This window comes from Podarcis filfolensis (genome assembly GCF_964270895.1).
Source record: "Podarcis filfolensis genome assembly, chromosome: 9".
Classification (NCBI taxonomy): domain Eukaryota; kingdom Metazoa; phylum Chordata; class Lepidosauria; order Squamata; family Lacertidae; genus Podarcis; species Podarcis filfolensis.
Genome location: NC_139610.1, coordinates 74,201,992 through 74,219,773, shown reverse-complemented (window position 1 = coordinate 74,219,773; position 17,782 = coordinate 74,201,992). Strand labels below are relative to the sequence as shown.

Here is a 17,782-nt window from a genome sequence, read left to right as displayed (position 1 = left end):
TTGTTTGGACTGATTGGGACTGATTTGGATATTAACGCAGTAATAAGAAGATGATCTGAATCCCCCTTTGGATCTTGAAGTATGGGTTCCCCCAACAAAATTTAAAAATTTGGCTTTGTAATTTGGAATTTATGTGATGTGATTTAATTTGATGTGATTGGCCAGTTAATAAAAATTAATTTTTTTAAAAAAAAGAGAAAATCTGGGGCCAGAGAGGGTTTTTCCACGTTCCACATGTTTTTTGGGGGGGTGAAATCCGTGGGGTTTAGAGAGGCACATCTACTTTTATAGTGGGGCCGACATATGGAGAGGTCCCGGAGGCAGCGCGCCCTTGCAGAGGATTTTGGGGGTTGGCTGGGGACTTGGTCTTGGGGGCTACTTGGGAGGCTGCTCCCCTGGGTTTTTTTTGGGGTGGCGGCGGCTGGGGTGAGATCTGTGGGATTTAGAGATGCATTTCTTTTTGGGGAGGGGGGACGCACACAGGCGGAGGCAGTGCGCCCTGCAGAGGTTTTCGGGGCGCGCGCTGGGGTGTCGATCTTGGGGGCCACTCTCAGATGGGGGGAGGCTGCTCCCCGCCATCGTCCCCCGCGCGCCCCTCGCCCGCGGCCATCGTCCTCCTCCTCCTCCTCCGCCGCCGCCTCCTCCTCCCCCTCCGTCCGTCCGTCCCCCCGGAGTCCGCTCCTCCCCGGATGATGTCAGCCTGCCCGGCCCGGTGGCTCCAGCCCCCTCCCCTCCTCCTCCTCTTCCTCCCTCCCTGGGGAGGCGGAGGGAGGCGGCATGGCCCGGCTCGGCCCGGCCGGAGGCGGCGGCGGAGGAGGCGGCAGCCCGGTCGTCCCCCTGCGCCTGGAGTCCCCGTCCGCCGGCCCCGCGCCGCACTGGCTGGCCGTGCTGATGGTGCTGCTGCCGGACGGCGAGGACGACGACGAGGGCGACGAGGCGGGAGCCCAGGCCGGTCGGCGCAGGAGGAGGCGCAGGAGGCGCGCGAGAGCAGCCGCCGCTGGGCTGCTCTCCGGGGACCCTCGCCGGAGGCTCCTCCTGCTGCTGCTGCCCGCGAATGGGGGCTCCGCAGGCGGCGGCGGCGGCCCGCGCTCCCACCCGCCTGCGCCCTCGGTAAAGCCCCTCGGGGGGCTCCAGTCCTGGGGGGTGGGGGGCTCTCTCCAGAAGGGGCGCCCCAGAAAGTGCCAACTGTCCACCATGCCCCAAAAACGCCGTTCACCGTCTCTTCCCCCACGCCACCCCCATCCTGGGTCCCCAGGCGCCCTGATCCGGAGCGCGCACCGCTCCCCCACTCACCTCCCTCCCCCGGTGCGCCCCTGAACTTTCTGCGCATCCCGGGACGGGCCGCCCGTCCTGTCCCCTCTCTCCATCACTTCTTGGCGTCTGCTCTTGATCCGGCCCGCCGGGCGCTCGTCCGGCCTCTGAACTCCTCCCCGCCCGACCACCCATCCATCCATCCGGCGCCCTGCCCTCTCCATCCCTCCCTCCGCCTCCTCACCTCCTCGGCATCCTGCCTCCATCCCTCTATTCTCTCTCTCTCTCTCTCTCTCCTTTGCTCTGGTCCTCTCTGCGCCTCCTCCGGTTGCCCTGACCCCGCTCTCTCTCTCCATCCCTCCAGCCACTCCTTTCTTCCTCTGCCTCGCTCTCTCTCTCTCTCTTTCTCATCCCTCCTTCCAGCCCTCGCTCCCCCCTCCTCCCCCCTTTCGCCACCTCCTCCTCCCCCCTCCCCCTCTCCCACCGGGGCTTCTCTCTCTGCCTCTCCTCCTCTGCTCTGATTCCCTCCATCCCTTTCTCTCTCCCCCCCCCTCCCGCACAACCCTCCCCTCCCAGCTGCTTGGCTGCTGTTCTCTCCCCCCCCCTTTACACACAGCCAGTCCCACCCCCCGCCCAACAAGAACCACCCTCCCCAGTCACTTGGAAACAAACAAACCGGTCCAAAATACTCCGCCTTTGGATTGTCACCCCAACACCTCGTGGTTTTGCGAGCTGCTCAGGAGCAGGTGGCTGAGTAGGGAAACTCTCTCCCTGAATCCACCTTGGAAACCGCTGGATTTTGGTTTTCTGAAGAGATCCCCTCTTTCTGTTTTGCTTTGAGGGGGATTCTAGGGGTTTGCCCCCCACCCTGCCCTAAGCTTGGGAGGAATTTCCAAAAAAGAAAGCAGACAGTGGAGCCCCAAACTTTCTTCGGTGGAAGCTCTCCCTGACTGGGGGTTGGGGGGTTGGGATTGTTTTGGCGAGAAGACCTGTTCCCCACCCACTCTGCGCCCCCTGCCGTGCACACCTAGGACCCTTAAAAGGCTGTTTTGATGTTCTCCATCCAGGAGGGTCTCCCCAGAGGTGGGCTGACCATGAAGGAAGAGCCTTTGACCGGTGGTGGGCTGTCAGCTGTGAGGTCTTGGATGCACGGGACTGGCATTCTGGACGCCAACACCGCAGCTCAAAGGTAGGACCTGCAGAAGGCTTGCAGAAAATTCTACCCCCCCCCCCAAAAAAGAGAGAGAGAGTAAGAAACTCCCCCAAACTCCTTCTTTCAATAGTTTTCTCTCTCTTTCCCCATCCCCAATACCTGTCTGTTTTGAAATTTGCCAAGAATTTACTGGCTTCTCCTGCAGAAGTCGAGGCAAGGAGTTTGGGACGGGAAAGGTGTTCATTCTTCTTTATTTTTTTCTTCCGATGACTCCGATGACTGGCGCGTGTTATTCCAGTTCTCCTGTTTGACGGGCAAAGCGTGCCGTTGATTTATTCGCTACGTCTTGGGGGGGGGGGGAGCTGCTTAAAGGAAAGGGGAATTTCAGAATTGCAATTGCGATTATTTAGTTTTCGGGAGGGTGTAAGGCCTTCATCATTTCCCCTGCTAAATCTCCTGGTAAAACACCAACCCTAAAGCTAAGTACGAGAGGGAGAAAGACAGGTACCTTGATTTCACCTTTGTTGTTGCTCTTAAAGTTTCACTATAACTCATTGGAACTTTCATGAATATAACTCTTTTCAGATGGGTTTTTCAGCAGAATCAAAAACAGTTTAGGTTGGAACTGACGGGAGGTGTCAGATAACATTTATATGAATATATATATATATACACACATACACACACACACCCTGAAACTGGTTTTATATTTCTTGTTGTCAAGCTGTTGGAAAGTGTTTCTGAAGTTAACACTTTGGGGTGGAAAAGCAAAACAGTGTTGGAAGAAAGTTAGACTGATGCCAAGGATGCAAGTTCACAATTCTGCTTGCAAATTTCTTAAACAGACATTAGTGGGTTGTTGTTTTTTTTAAAAAAAAAACAACAACTGCGGTTCTAATTTTATTATTCCTCTCTCCTCCCCCCAAGAAGTATGCTTTAATTTGGTCCTCTCGTACAAAATTGCTCCACATCGCAAACTCCTCTCTCGCCCCCACCATTCCTTTCTATCTTTTACAATTATTCCTGTTGGTCGATAAGCTGGGATGTATGAATCATTTCTCCCTGGGCTCAGTGGCTCCGGGAGTTTGCTTCTCTTTGATTTGAATTGATTTTCTATCGATCTCAAATGTTCCCTGACCTTTGACATCTGATCTTGCTTGACATTTACTTGAGGTTGCTTAAACAAAGGAAGCAAGGGTTAGGTTGCATAACTAACCATGTAGCAGAGATACAACTCACCCCCCTCATTTCTCCTGTATATCATTCACCTGCAATTTGTAACTGAATTTATTGTTGTCAGCCTGTTGTCTCCCAGAGTTTGCAAACCTACTAGCTGGGTCCCGTGCATCGCTCACCCAAGTCACCTTCTTTGGCTATGTGATCTGAGACTTGTGCCCTAGTAAAGGGTTTTGTGGCGCACTTTGTAGATTTATTTGTGTCTCTGGAAATGCTAATGCCGCAAGCTTTGAAAGGCCTGTGCAGTTGTGCTGGGCCTGCATGGTCCCTAGTACACCCCAGGTTCCCAAATAAATGTTGAATATTTTAGTAGCGGAGCACATTCTTGGAATGCAGAAGGTACAGACGTGGGCATCTCTGCTGAAAGGATTTCAGGCGGCATCTGGGAAAGACCGGGAGAGCTCTGAAGAAATAATTTTGTGCTAGCTGGCTTGAGTCTTTAATGTTGATCATTCCTCTGTTTTCAGTGTAAAAAGGCACAATCTACCCAGATGTTCTCTGGAGCAAGCAGGGGGAGCAGAACCTTCTGGTGGATCATGCCCAGTTGTACTTTATAATTCTATCACAGTTTTTTATTCTCCCCGGAACACCGTGTGTAGGCTAGAAACTGGCGGAAAGTGACTGGTTTGCTGCCTCAGTTTCTCCGTCGTTGAGTCCAGACCTCGGGCCTTCCATCCTGTTTGGGGTGTTTTTTGTTTTTGGTAGAATGCCCCAAACAGAGACGTCACTTTGTAGTAGCTTGCGAGAAGAAAGGGTTTGGATCTGTGTCGAATTAGGGCTTGCCGTGGGATTTCGCGCAGCTAAAAATCATCGTAATTAGCTGAGTCTGGATGAGATTTGTGAGTGCGCTTTTTTCCTAATGACCCAAGAAGAGATGATAACCTGATACGATAATTAGACATAAGAAGAGGCAGTGAAGCTTTATCAAGTCAAGGAGCGTATTCACCTCCGTTTATCCGAGGGGCCCCTAACAAGATATTGCATTTCTCCATTATCTCTCTGGACTGAGCAGGTCACCTCAAATGGTTAAGCAAAACTGGAATATTTGAGGAAAGGCAGGGTGCGAGACGCAGACAAGATCTCTTGATAGAGTAAGGATCAGCATTTTTTTTTTTAAAAAAAGCAGAGAACGTTCCCCTTGTTTTTGCATGAACCATCCAGGCTGATTTCACCCAGAAAGAATTTGCACTAGATTTGTTGATGTTGTTGTTGTTTTGTGGCAATCTCCAGGAAAGAATGAGAAACACTTTCTTTTTTTAACCGTAAACTACATTGAGATATTGTATCTCGCTTGCAGCCCTGCCTATTCCATGCAAACTGTTTTTCCTGTTGCATCCTTCCCACTCCTATCGTCACCCCTCCGTTCTGCCCTCATCTTCTTCCAAAGGAATAAACCACACTTAGCGTAATAGTATATTTACCAGCCTGGCACCCTCCTGGTGTTTTGGACTACAGTTCCCCACGCTTGCTGGGGCTGATGGGAGTTGTAGTCCAGAAATATTTGGAGGGCACCTGGTTGGCCAGGGCTGATCTCATCTACCCATCCCACCTCTCTCTACCCCGTTCGTTTTCTGTGTTTGTGTTCGTCTAGCATTAGCTGAGATTTATATAACATCAAAATATATAGAACGTATGCAAACCGGCAGTAAACTCACTGCCATTCCTAGGGCCCAGATGCCAGAAGTCAGAGCATGTTTCGTCTGACTGTGTCAAAGCTGTAAAGCAAGACATGGAATGTATTTGCCAGAGGGCTCAGAGGCTCCTGCCCCCCCCCCCCGTTCTGTTGACTTATCTTGTCCTGGTGTCCGGTGGTTTGCGTTTTCTACTAATTTTCAGCGCTGATTCTTCATAATGCCTCCTGATTTTGAATCTTCGTTCAAGAGAAATTCTGAAAGCTGCCGTTTCAAGAGTTCACCACCCTTACCTTCGTTCGGCAAACTTTGCCATGAGTTAATTTACAGTTTTGTTTATTTGGAAGCATTTATATTCTGCTTAGTGTTTCAAAAACTCATAAGCGGTGCACAGCCTAAAATAAGCAAAGGGTTGTGCTCAGAGCAGTGCCAAAATGAATGCTCCGTCAGAGCAAGTATTTCTCTGTGGGCAATGGAACGTTATCCCTGCCTCCCACCCCCCACCCCCAGCCAAGTTTATTCTGCGGGTTCCCCTATACTTCTTGAAACAGTTAAACTATGGAACTCCCTGCCACAGTGATGGCCACCAACCTGGAAGGCTTTCAAAGAGGATTAGACAAATTCATGGAGGAAGAGAGGCCTATTGATGGCTAGTACGCACAATGGTTACACTTTGCCTCCACGCCTGGAGGCAGTAATGCTTTTGAATCTCAGTTGCTGGAAACTGCAGGAGGGGAGAGGGCTCTTGTGTTCGAATCCTGCTTTCAGGTTTCCCACATGCATCTGTTTGGCCACTGTGAGAACAGGATGCTGTGCTAGATGGGTCATTGGTCTGATCCGGCAGGCTCTTCTTACGTTCTTCTTTGGGGATGGCATGGGGCATAGTGGGGTGGGGAGCACTGAGTTGTATTCTTCCCAGACAAGCAGGCATTGGCCAGCCTCTTCTGCTGCATCCAGTCTCATGCATGCAGCCAGCAACAGATGCCACCAGTCTGATCAGTTAAGTCAATTGCACCGTAGTCCTGAACCTACCTGCTTGAACAAATCTCGTTGGTTTAAAAAGCACATTCAGAGCTAATAGTCTCTAAATCAGTGGGAAGAAGGGCTTCATCATAGACACCAGTATGTCCTTTTGTGGTGGGGGGAGTTGTTTAAAAAAGAAACCAGTCTGAGTCGTGCAGGAGTCGGCTTGCATGTTGAAAGCAGAGAGAATTCAGCCCACCTGGGGAAAAGTTTGTGTTCAGCTGCAGAATCGTGCCGGATGCAAATGAATCAGATTTTCATTAAGCACCTTGGGTAATCTGGGCTGCAAGGGAGGGGACGATGTCAGGAATATTTGCACAGGCGGTTCAAGCACATCCAGCCTAAAGTGGCCCAAGTCACAATATTTTGACTTAATAGCACAGTGGATGGTGGCTGTTACCTTTTGGCGGTTTCTGAGACTTTCCAAGCGTTTCCGAAATTATGGGAAAATAGGCCTGACCCTGTGCAAAACAGAGAAGGCAGCTTTGTAAAAAATGTACGTGGGAATAAAGAGGCTGACCACAGGATCCAGCCAAAGGCAACGCTGGCACCCTGTTTACCTTGGGCAGCAGATGTGGCCAGATGTCAGGATGGACAAATCTCTTCCCATCCCTCTCCTTCACCTGCAGATCTCAACCTGGATTGAATGTGCAGGTCTCATCTCTGTAACCTTCCTCCAGAGAAAACATCCTCCCTGCTGATCAGCTGAGCAAAAATCATGGGGAAGGGGGTGAGATTTCAGGGGGGGGGGCAGTACGTGTTTTGGAAGGGTTTTTTTTTTTTTTTTAGCGGTAAATAATATTTTCGAGGCTAATAATATCAGTTGCTGGTAGGTGAACATAGCTGTCAACATTTCCCTTTTTTCCCCTTATTCCGAATAGGATTTCTTGCAAGACAAGGGAAAAGTTGACAGCTGTGTAGGTGAAGGGAGAGGGGGAAGGGGGCTGTTGCATCTCCAACCTCTCAGCCATCATTCTTGCTGGTTTTCTTCGTAGTCGGAGATTAAACACCTGGAAGATCGGTTCACTTTGGTGCAGATATTCCTCAAATCTTGGTTTCCTGTTTTCCTTCCTTGAGCTCGAGCTTCTCTTGATTGGTTCACACTCAATTTCCAGTCCCTCCACCGGTGATGGAATTGATGCTTGACTTGATCGTTGAGTCTCCCAGAACTGTCTTCTCCATTCCAGTAGCCAGAGAACGATAGCCAACCATTTTCCTTTCCTGCTCCCACATTTCGCTCCCACCCCCTCTGCTCAGAGAGAGAGGGGCATCGATTTGTTGAAAACCTCTCATGGATTTTCGATCGTGACTTTCTACTTTCTGCAGGGCTGCCCTTGGAGACAGATCCGAAGGCTCCCACTATTGCAGTTGCTGTTGTTTAGTGGTTTAGTTGTGTCCGATTCTTCGTGACCCCCTGGACCAGAGCACGCCAGGCACTCCTGTCTTCCACTGCCTCCCGCAGTTTGTTCAGACTCATGTTTGTAGCTTCGAGAACACTGTCCGACCATCTCGTCCTCCGTCGTCCCCTTTTCCTTGTGCCCTCCATCTTTCCCAACATCAGGGTCTTTTCCAGGGAGTCTTCTCTTCTCATGAGGTGGCCAAAGTATTGGAGCCTCAGCTTCAGGATCTGTCCTTCCAGTGAGCACTCAGGGCTGGTTTCCTTAAGAATGGAGAGGTTGGATCTTCTTGTAGTCCATGGGACTCTCAAGAGTCTCCTCCAGCACCAGAATTCAAAAGCATCAATTCTTCGGCGATCAGTCTTCTTCCACTATTCCACTATTGCAGGCTACTTATCAATATGTGCAAACTGAAAGCCCAGGTTTGGATCGTCCGTATCGATTGCTGTTTGCCTCCAGGCCAAATTCAAGGTTCTGGTGTTAACTTTTCTGACATCTTGCATCCTTGATGCCTTCTCCCTTATATTCCTCACTGAATACCAGCTGATGAAGCTCTGAAGCACTTCCTGTTCTCTGAGAAATGGTGTGTAGAACGCAGCCCTTTCTCTGTGGAACTCCTTGCTGCAGGAGAATCCCACTCACCCTTACACTATATGTTTTCTGCCGCTCGTCACTTTCCTTTTGTGCGATGGCACTGCTGTTTGTTGGCTGGCCTCGTTTTCAGAAAGAACGTGCTCGTTCTTTTAGGCTTGCTGTTATATGATTTGATTGGGTTATTCAATTCCCACACCACTTAATATGTATGATAATAATAATAATAATAATAATAATAATAATAATAATTTATTTATACCCTGCCCATCTGGCTGGGTTTCCCCAGCCACTCTGGGTGGCTCCCAATCGAGTGTTAAAAACAATACAGCATTAAATATTAAAAACTTCCCTAAACAGGGCTGCCTCCAGATGTCTTTGAAAGAGAAGATAGCTGCTTATTTCCTTCACATCTGAAGGGAGGGCATTCCACAGGGCGGTGTCACCACCGAGAAGGCCCTCTGCCTGGTTCCCTGTAATCTCACTTCTCGCAATGAGGGAACTGCCAGAAGGCCCTCATCGCTAGATCTCAGTGTCTGGGCTGAACGATGGTGGTGGAGACGCTCCTTCAGGTATACAGGACCGAGGCCGTTTAGGGCTTTCAAGGTCAGCACCAACACTTCGAATTGTGCTTCGGAAACGTACGTTTAAAATATCTCTAAGCGGTGTACCAAAAATGGAAGCAACAACTGACAACTTCAGCAAAGTATTTGCAAAAACACACAATTGCATCTTTCGAAAACACCCTGTGTGCGCCACATTTGTAGAGGCTCTGAGATTGAGCGTCAAATGCAGAAGACCTGACTACGCAGTGCGCTTTTGCGGTTAACCCTCTAGAGTCTAGGCCAGCTTGGTGCCCTCCGGATGTGCTGGACTACAATTCCCATTAGGCTGTGCAAGCTGGGGATGATGGGAGTTGTAGTTCAAAAATAACCGGTGGGGTTACTGGATGAAAGAAGGCTGCGCCAGGCCTGCCTCCAAGTTACTAATGTCATAGTTTGGGGTAAAAATTATCCTCAGTAGGGCAAATTGTAGTCATTCAACCCAGAGGAGTGATGAGGGAAAGGGTTATAGTTTCTCCCTTGCAGCCTCCCCTTCCTTGGAGGTTTTTAGCAGAGGTTGAGCGGCCATCTGTCATGGATGCTTTAGCTGAGATTTCTACCTTGGAGGGGGCTGGACTAGATGACTTTGGGGGCCCCTTCCAATGCCACAATTCTATGATTCTGCTGTGTCTGGGCAACATCTGCTACCTTTGGTTCTGGAGGCGGTAGGCAGCCATTCTGGCCATGGATAGAGTCACAGGTTTTTAACTTTCTCGTTCACCTGCGCTCTTAAAAATATTAAACTGGGATAGCACAGTCGGTACGGCCTGAGACTCAGGGTCGTGGATCTGAGCCCCACGTTGGGCAAAAGATTCCTTCATTGCAGGGGGTTGGACTTTTGTTGTTGTTGGTTAGTCGTTTAGTCGTGTCCGATTCTTCGTGACCCCATGGACCAGAGCACGCCAGGCACTCCTGTCTTCCACTCCCTCCCGCAGTTTGGTCAAACTCATGCTGGTAGCTTCAAGAACACTGTCCCACCATCTCGTCCTCTGTCGTCTCCTTCTCCTTGTGCCCTCCATCTTTCCCAACATCAGGGTCTTTTCCAGGGAGTCTTCTCTTCTCATGAGGTGGCCAAAGTCTTGGAGCCTCCGTTTCAGATCTGTCCTTCCAGTGAGCACTCAGGGCTGATTTCCTTCAGAATGGAGAGGTTGGATCTTCTTGCAGTCCATGGGACTCTCAAGAGTCTCCCCCAGCACCAGAATTCAAAAGCATCAATTCTTTGGCGATAATATAATAATAATAATTTATTATTTATACACCGCCCATCTGGCTGGGTTTCCCCAGCCACTCTGGGCGGCTTCCAACCGAATATTAAAAACAATACAGCGTCAGACATTAAAAACTTCCCTAAACAGGGCCGCCTTCAGTTGTCTTTTAAAAGTAAAATAGTTGTTTATTGCCTTGACATAGATGACCCTCATGGTCCCTTGATTCTATGATATTCTTTGACAACAGAATGTTGGCATTGAGCAGTGTTTCTTTTCTTTTTTATAAAAAGAAAAACAAAATTAACAAACAATGAGGTGTCAGTGCCCATTACTTTCTAAAAGTGTCATGGGCACCAGCACAAAATGGCACACTGGTGAGTCCCATCACACAAAAACCAAGCCATTTATGAAATTAAAGTATGAATCCAGTTGAAAATATGAAATAAAATAAATGGGATGGGGGGGAAGGGAGGGAGTACCAAAAAACAAAACAAAAACAAACCAGGGTTCGCAGCTATTACCTCATAAAGAACATTCTCAGGAGGTTTACCCCCCTTTATTTTATTTCATATTTCCCACTGGATTGTTGCTTTAACTTCATAATAAACTCTTGCGTTTAATAATATTAAAAAATCCGGGAAGCCTGCAACTTATGTGGGGGTTGCTTTCCGGAGATCTCGCCTACAGCCAAAATTGCGTATAGTCAAAGCACTCTAGGTTCACTAGTAGGTGGAATTTGCCAGACTGTTTTTCCCCTTAAAAGCTGACCCCTTTTAATTTTTATTTTTTTAAAAAATGCCATGTACGTGAAGCTGAATGTGCACAAGTTAAATGCACGTCAGTTGCAGGCAGGTGTGCTGTAATTATTTAAAGTTGGGCTGTGCAGCCCACTTGTAGGAGGATATTATTCTCCAGCCCCAGGTGTGAGGTGCTAGTTGAGGAATCCCACAGTGAGACAATTCACCTGGCCTATTGTTTTGAACTCAACGGAGGCTCTGTGCCCACACCTGCTGCTTCCAGGAGATTATCCCAGGTGCTCGCCAGTTTTTCATCCTCGAAATCTCCAGCCTGTGGACAGTCTAGCCAGTCTTTCCAAAACGGCTTTCACCCCACTTATGCACCGTAATGTCGATGAAGCAGGGCGGGTGTTGAGGACGGGTGGCGGTGGGAGAAATCAAGTTTTGGGAGAAATGGCACAAGCTCAGAGATGCTGGAAATGGAAAAGCTTGTGGCTTAGGCTAAAGGCAGAGAGGTGACAGCTGGGAATTGGCAAGGAGTTGGGGAAAAGGTTCAGCAAAAGACTAGCAAAATGATCAAGGGGATGGAGCTACAGCAATTTGGATTTTTCTGTTTGGAGAAAAGGCAAGTAAGGGGCAATGTGATGATGATGGTGGTGGTGATGATGATAATTATTTTATTTATTTATTTATTTATACCCCGCCCATCTGGCTGGGTTTCCCCAGCCACTCTGGGCAGCTTCCAGCAGAATATTAAAATCCAATGGTACCTCGGGTTGCATACGCTTCAGGTTACATACGCTGCAGCTTACAGACTCCGCTAACCCAGAAATAGTACCTCGGGTTAAGAACTTTGCTTCAGGATGAGAACAGAAATTGCGCAGCGGTGACGCAGCGGCAGCGGGAGGCCCCATTAGATAAAGTGGTGCTTCAGGTTAAGAACAGTTTTGGGTTAAGAACGGACCTCTTTAACAAATTAAGTACTTAACCTGAGGTACCACTGTACAGTGATTCATCAAATATTAAAAGCTTCCCTAAACAGGGCTGTCTTAAGATGTTTAATAACAATAATAATAATAATAATAATAATAATAATAATAATAATAATAAATGTTATTTATACCTTGCCCTCACCAGCCAAGACGGCTAACACCAGGTATAAAAACAATTGATTGAAATACAACTTAAAAACAAGATTAAAATACAACTTTAAAATGCAGCCTCATTTCAGTAGAAACTCAAATCAAAAACTAAAAGTCCAATAGTTGTTTATTTCCTTGACATCTGATGGGAAGGTGTTCCACAGGGCGGGTGCCACTACCGAGAAGGCCCTCTGTCTGGTTCCCTGTAACTTGGCTTATCGCAGTGAGGGAACTGCCAGAAGGCCCTCGGAGCTGGACCTCAGTGTCCGGGTAGAACGATGGGGGTGGAGACGCTGACCTAACAGTCAGGGGTCCCTTTACCTTTACACCAGCCCAACCTGGCCTGCTGCTGTGTCCTTAACAGGAGTAGGCTATGTGCAGAAATCTGTTGGCGAATCCTTTGGTAGTGGTACAGACAGCCACGGTGGCCAGTTCAGAAGCCGGGGTCTCCCGACACACCCTCCCTCCCCCTTTGCAATTAAGTCCCGTCCTTAAGTCCACGCACCCCTGGTGGCTGCCACACACCCAGCCTTCCTGCAGGTACCTTGTGACCGTTACAATATAGCAGCCAACTTTTGTTAAGCTGCCCTGCTTGGTTACCTGGAGATGATCTGCGATCCCCATAGGTGACCAGTTGTTCACAAGACTGTGGCCATTTTGTTGAAGTTCATGGCGAATGCTGCCCAGAGTATCTGGAGCAACGCAGGCAGATGGGTGGGATATAAATAAATAAAATTAATAATAATAATAATAATAATAATAATAATAATAATAATAATAATGGAGGACTTGTTATGCACATAGGTGTGTCCTCAGGGGTTGGGCGTGCCATCTCGCTCCTATTCTTATTTTTTCTGGCATTACTGTGGGGGCAGAACATAGCCATGCTGGCTAGCAGCCATTGATAGCACTTTCCTCCATGAATTTGCTTATTCCTCTTTTAAAGCCATCCAGCTTAGTAGCCATCACTGCCGCCTGCAGAAATGAGTTCCACAGTTCAACTGTGCTGCATGAAGGACTTCCTCTTTTTTTAAAATAGTTTTTATTAAGAATTTCATCATAACAAATTATCAAAAACCTATCCTCTTCATCCCCCCCATTTCCCCCTCCCCCCTCCCCAAGATAAACCCTCCCTCCCCCCCCCAGACTTCCTTCAGCTCCTCTCTCTGATTTTTCAACACATATTTTTCTCTGCATATTATAAACTTGTAAAGATCCTCAATTTATCTGCCTGTTATGTTAACAATAATAAATTTGTGTATGTTTATTTAAAACCTGCCAAGGAGTCCAGTTCATTTTGTTGTTCTTTTAAGTAATTTGTAAAAAGTTCCCATTTTTCTTTAAAGCCACAGTTGTCCTTGTCTCACAGTTTGTATGTCAACTTCGCCAGTTCCACATAATCCATTAATTTCCCTTGCCACTGTTCTTTTGCCAGGATTTCCTCATTCTTCCATTCTTGTGCTATTGGAAAATAAAGAACTTAATTATGTATGTGACAACGGCGGCAAGAGTCTTAATGGCACAAGGACTTCCTCTTATCTGTCCTAGGAATATGTTGTTCTCCCTTCAATTCTCTCCTCTCACAATAGTTGTTGAAGGAAAAGGAAAAGGTAAAGGGACCCCTGACCATTAGGTCCAGTCGTGGCCGACTCTGCGGTTGCGGTGCTCAACTCGCTTTATTGGCTGAGGGAGCCGGCGTACAGCTTCCAGGTCATGTAGCCAGCATGACTAAGCCGCTTCTGGCAAACCAGAGCAGCGCTTGGAAACGCTGTTTACCTTCCCGCCGGAGCGGTACCTAATTATCTACTTGCCCTGGTGTGGTTTCAAACTGCTAGGTTGGCAGGAGCAGGGACCAAGCAATGGGAGCTCACCCCATCGCGGGGATTCGAACTGCCGATCTTCTGATCGGCAACTCCTAGGCTCTGTGGTTTAACCCACAGTGCCACCCGCGTCCCTGTTGAAGGAAAAGCCCCCCCCCCAAAAAAGAGGAAAGGACGGAGGAGGAGGAGGGGAGGAGAGAGCTGGGGAGAATGCCACCCCAGTCGACCACCCTGCGCCCTGGGACTTTTGCACAGGCTCCCCAATGGCAAGGCCGGCCTTACGAAATGAGAACACCCATTGTCGCCGGAGAGAGAGAGCCATTGGGGGCTTTCCTGTGTGTGGTGGCAGTGCCCGTTCACCCAGCAGCTCAGGATAGGGGCCTTGGTGATCCCAAGGGGGGGAGAGAGTGTGAGAGGTGGGGGTGGGGATTTAAGTTTCGTTGACCCTAATGCAGCACGTCTGATTTCTGCGCCGTCCCCCAGCTGGGTTCCTGGCGGCCCAGCGCATGGAAGAGTTGGTTTTCCTGTAAAGGCTGTGCGATGCTCTGGTTTGCTAGGAAATGCTCCAATTTTCTTTAATAATTGATGGGCGCTGCCTCGCCAGCCTCAGAGGCTCAGTGAGCGCAGTCATTACCAGCATCCTGGTGTTTTTTCCACCCTCCCTCTCTCTCCTCCTCCCTCCTTCCTTCCTTCTGCCTCGAACAGAGAGAGCAGCAATGGCAAGGTTTGGGGGAAACAGGAGTGGAATTGAATGCAGGTGTGTTCACTTGGCCAGGAGGTTTGGAAGGAGGGAGAGAGATTTGCAGACTCAGGGAGTTTTTGGAGGCTTAAGTCTTTCTCAAGGCACAGCCTGAGGCAGCCATCCCCAGTCCAGCCACTTTGGATTACAGTTCCTAGCCAGTGTTTGAAATTCGCCAGGCGCATTTTGTGCCTGGCTCCCGGCCGCTTGCAACCAAGGTGCCAGGGTGCCAGGATGGTGCTTGAGATCTCCACCATCTGGAGGTGCATGCCAGTGGATTTGGACTGTTGTTGCACACTAATACCCCACCCTGTGGAATTCTATCCGTTATATTTTTATCTGCGCAATCGGAATCAATTTCTGGAACCCAAACTCTTTTTCTGTGCCGCCTGAGCAGGAGCAGGGAACGACATTATAGTGAATTGTTGCAGCTTGCCTTTGCTTACCAGCTCCCCATTGTCCTGCTCACAGTTGGGAAGAATATTCCTACATTATGAATGGTCTGTGACACCATTGAGAAAAAGAGGTGGGACTATATCTGTGGACTGTCTCTGGATAAGGTGACTTTCCCTCTTTAAGTTCTCAAACTCTGCTCTGAACCGTGAGCTCCGTGGAGAAAAAGCTGGAATATAAATGCCATAAATAAGCTAAATAAATAAATAAAAAAATCCTTCCAGTAGCACCTTAGAGACCAACTAAGTTTGTTATTGGTATGCGCTTTCATGTACATGCACACTTCTTCAGATACCTGCACATGAAAGCTCATACCAATAACAAACTTAGTTGGTCTCTAAGGTGCTACTGGAAGGAATTTTTTTTAATTTTGTTTCAACTACGGCAGACCAACACGGCTGTTGTTGTTGTTTAGTCGTTTAGTCGTGTCCGACTCTTCGTGACCCCCTGGACCAGAGCATGCCAGGCACTCCTGTCTTCCACTCCCTCCCGCAGTTTGGTCAAACTCATGCTGGTAGCTTCGAGAACACTGTCCCACCATCTCGTCCTCTGTCGTCCCCTTCTCCTTGTGCCCTCCATCTTTCCCAACATCAGGGTCTTTTCCAGGGAGTCTTCTCTTCTCATGAGGTGGCCAAAGTCTTGGAGCCTCAGCTTCAGGATCTGTCCTTCCAGTGAGCACTCAGGGCTGATTTCCTTAAGAATGGATAGGTTTGATCTTCTTGCAGTCTGTGGGACTCTCAAGAGTCTCCTCCAGCACTGCCTTGCCGTGGCGAAGGGGCTTGAATAACTCAGAGAAGCTATGAGCTATGCCGTGCAGGGCCACCCAAGATGGACAGGTCATAATGGAGAGTTTTGACCAAACGTGATCCACCTGGAGCAGGAACCGGCAAGCCACTCCAGTATCCCTGCCAAGAAAACTCCATGGACAAAGACAACAGGCATATAAAAGTAGCACCTTAGAGACCAACTAAGTTTGTTATTGGTATGAGCTTTCGTGTGCATAGACACTTCTTCAGATACCTGCACACGAAAGCTCATACCAATAACAAACTTAGTTGGTCTCTAAGGTGCTACTGGAAGGAATTGTTTTTGTTTTTATTTGACTACGGCAGACAAACCCGGCTACCTACCTGTAACTATAAATAAGCTATTCAGCTTGCCTTCTTAAGGAAGCTGGTGGGGCTAGCCCAGGCATAGACAATGTTTTGACCACTGGTCCTGCTAGCTAGGGATGATGGGAGTTGTAGTCCCAAAACATCTGGAGGGCCGAGTTTGCCTATGCCTGGGCTAGCCAGACAGAGATGCCAGTCGCCAAACTGGCATCCAGCAATCACCATATGGTCGCAATTAGACCCGTGCCAGTTGCAAAACACGCCTGGGGAGTTTCTAAAACTGGCTGCCCCCCTTTTAAATAGAGAATAGGTTCTTTCACGTGCCGTGCCAGACACGGGCAGAAGGTGTCTCCTCACATATACAAGTATTTGTTGTACACCTCTTGATCTGTGTGGCTCACCTGTGCGTACACACGGGCACACAGACAGCACACTCATCAAACGTAACTTGTGAATAGATGGGTGAGCATGCAGCTCAATCATTGTGCACACCACTCCTTGGATTGAGCACTCGTTGAATGTAACGTGTGAGCGCTCCCACAGAGAGGGGCAGTTGAAGATTAGCAACTGGGGCTGAAATCCTGCACAGTTAATCCCAGTGGGATTATACTGGTTTTGCTGCATTCAGAGTTTTAGCTCCCTTCCGACTATAGAATTTGAACTCAGGTCCCTGGAGCCTGTGTGTCTGCCTGTGTCAAAGTTTCTGCCTTGTGTTGCTGATACAACACTTGTTCTCATGAGATGCCCCTCATGCAACAGCAGGACCAAAGAAAACAAGTTTAAGATGGCGTTTTAGGAGATTTATACCAAGTATTTGCTGGGGTCTCCCCACCCCCTGCTCGCACCCCCCTCTAAAAGCCCCCGCAGTTCCAGAGACTTTATGGTTATTCAGAAATGTTATTTCTCTCTCTCTCTCTCTCTCTCTCTCTCTCTCTCTCTCTCTCTCAACTTCCTGCTGCCTCTGGGTTTTAAAAGACGAAATCTGAGATTGCCATAAATCCAGCAGCCCAAAATCTCTGACTCCCGATAAAATCAGGATTGGATTTCTGCCGTTTTGTCGCCCTGCTGATCTCCCGTCTTAGTCCTGCGGAGATTTCCCCCAGGGTCATGGTTTTATTCCGCCTCCCTGGCCCCATCAAGCCCGTCAGAAGGATTCAGGGTTCAAGATGTTCATATCCCATTGTTTCCCTGACCCAAAGAAACTCGAGGCCAACTGCATTAATAATAACAACATAGTATTATCTATTAAAGCTCTTGGAAATTTCCATCCGTGAATAAAGTTAATGGCTCTTGGGTATTGTTCATGTGTGCGTATACAGAATATCCGAGAGATCCATTACTTTATTTACAGATGGAAACTGTAAAGTGTCTTAATGGGCATTATTATAGGGGCGTGGATTCAGTTGCACACCAGCAAATATAGATTGTGCCGTTAAAGTGGATTTGGTGCCCTTGCAGAACATAATCACTTCTAACCCCCGCCTCACCAAAAAAATTGGGACCGTTTGCTGTAAGGAAAGTGACAGAGAAACACATGGAAAAGGGCAGGTTGGCGATTGCTCGAGGCGACACCGGCTAGCCTCCCCAAACAAACCAGAAGGAATGCTCCATTGGCAGGCTGGGGTATCTCTCAACAAAACCCTCCCATTCATGCAGAGACCAATTTGCACAACAGAACTTCCCTTCC

General features: G+C 48.6%; 1 protein-coding gene across 1 annotated transcript in view; it reads left to right on the top strand.

Annotated features, from left to right (window-relative positions):
* Positions 1-732: 732 nt before the first annotated feature.
* LOC310742210 (transcription factor COE1-like) overlaps positions 733-17,782 on the top strand; it is a 98,275-nt gene continuing 81,225 nt past the window's right edge. Inside the window, exons 1-2 of the mRNA XM_083571278.1 lie at positions 733-1,110; positions 2,319-2,440. Coding sequence (XP_083427404.1) covers positions 778-1,110; positions 2,319-2,440 — 455 coding nt within the window. The 5' untranslated portion in view covers positions 733-777. The remainder of the gene's footprint in view (positions 1,111-2,318; positions 2,441-17,782) is intronic.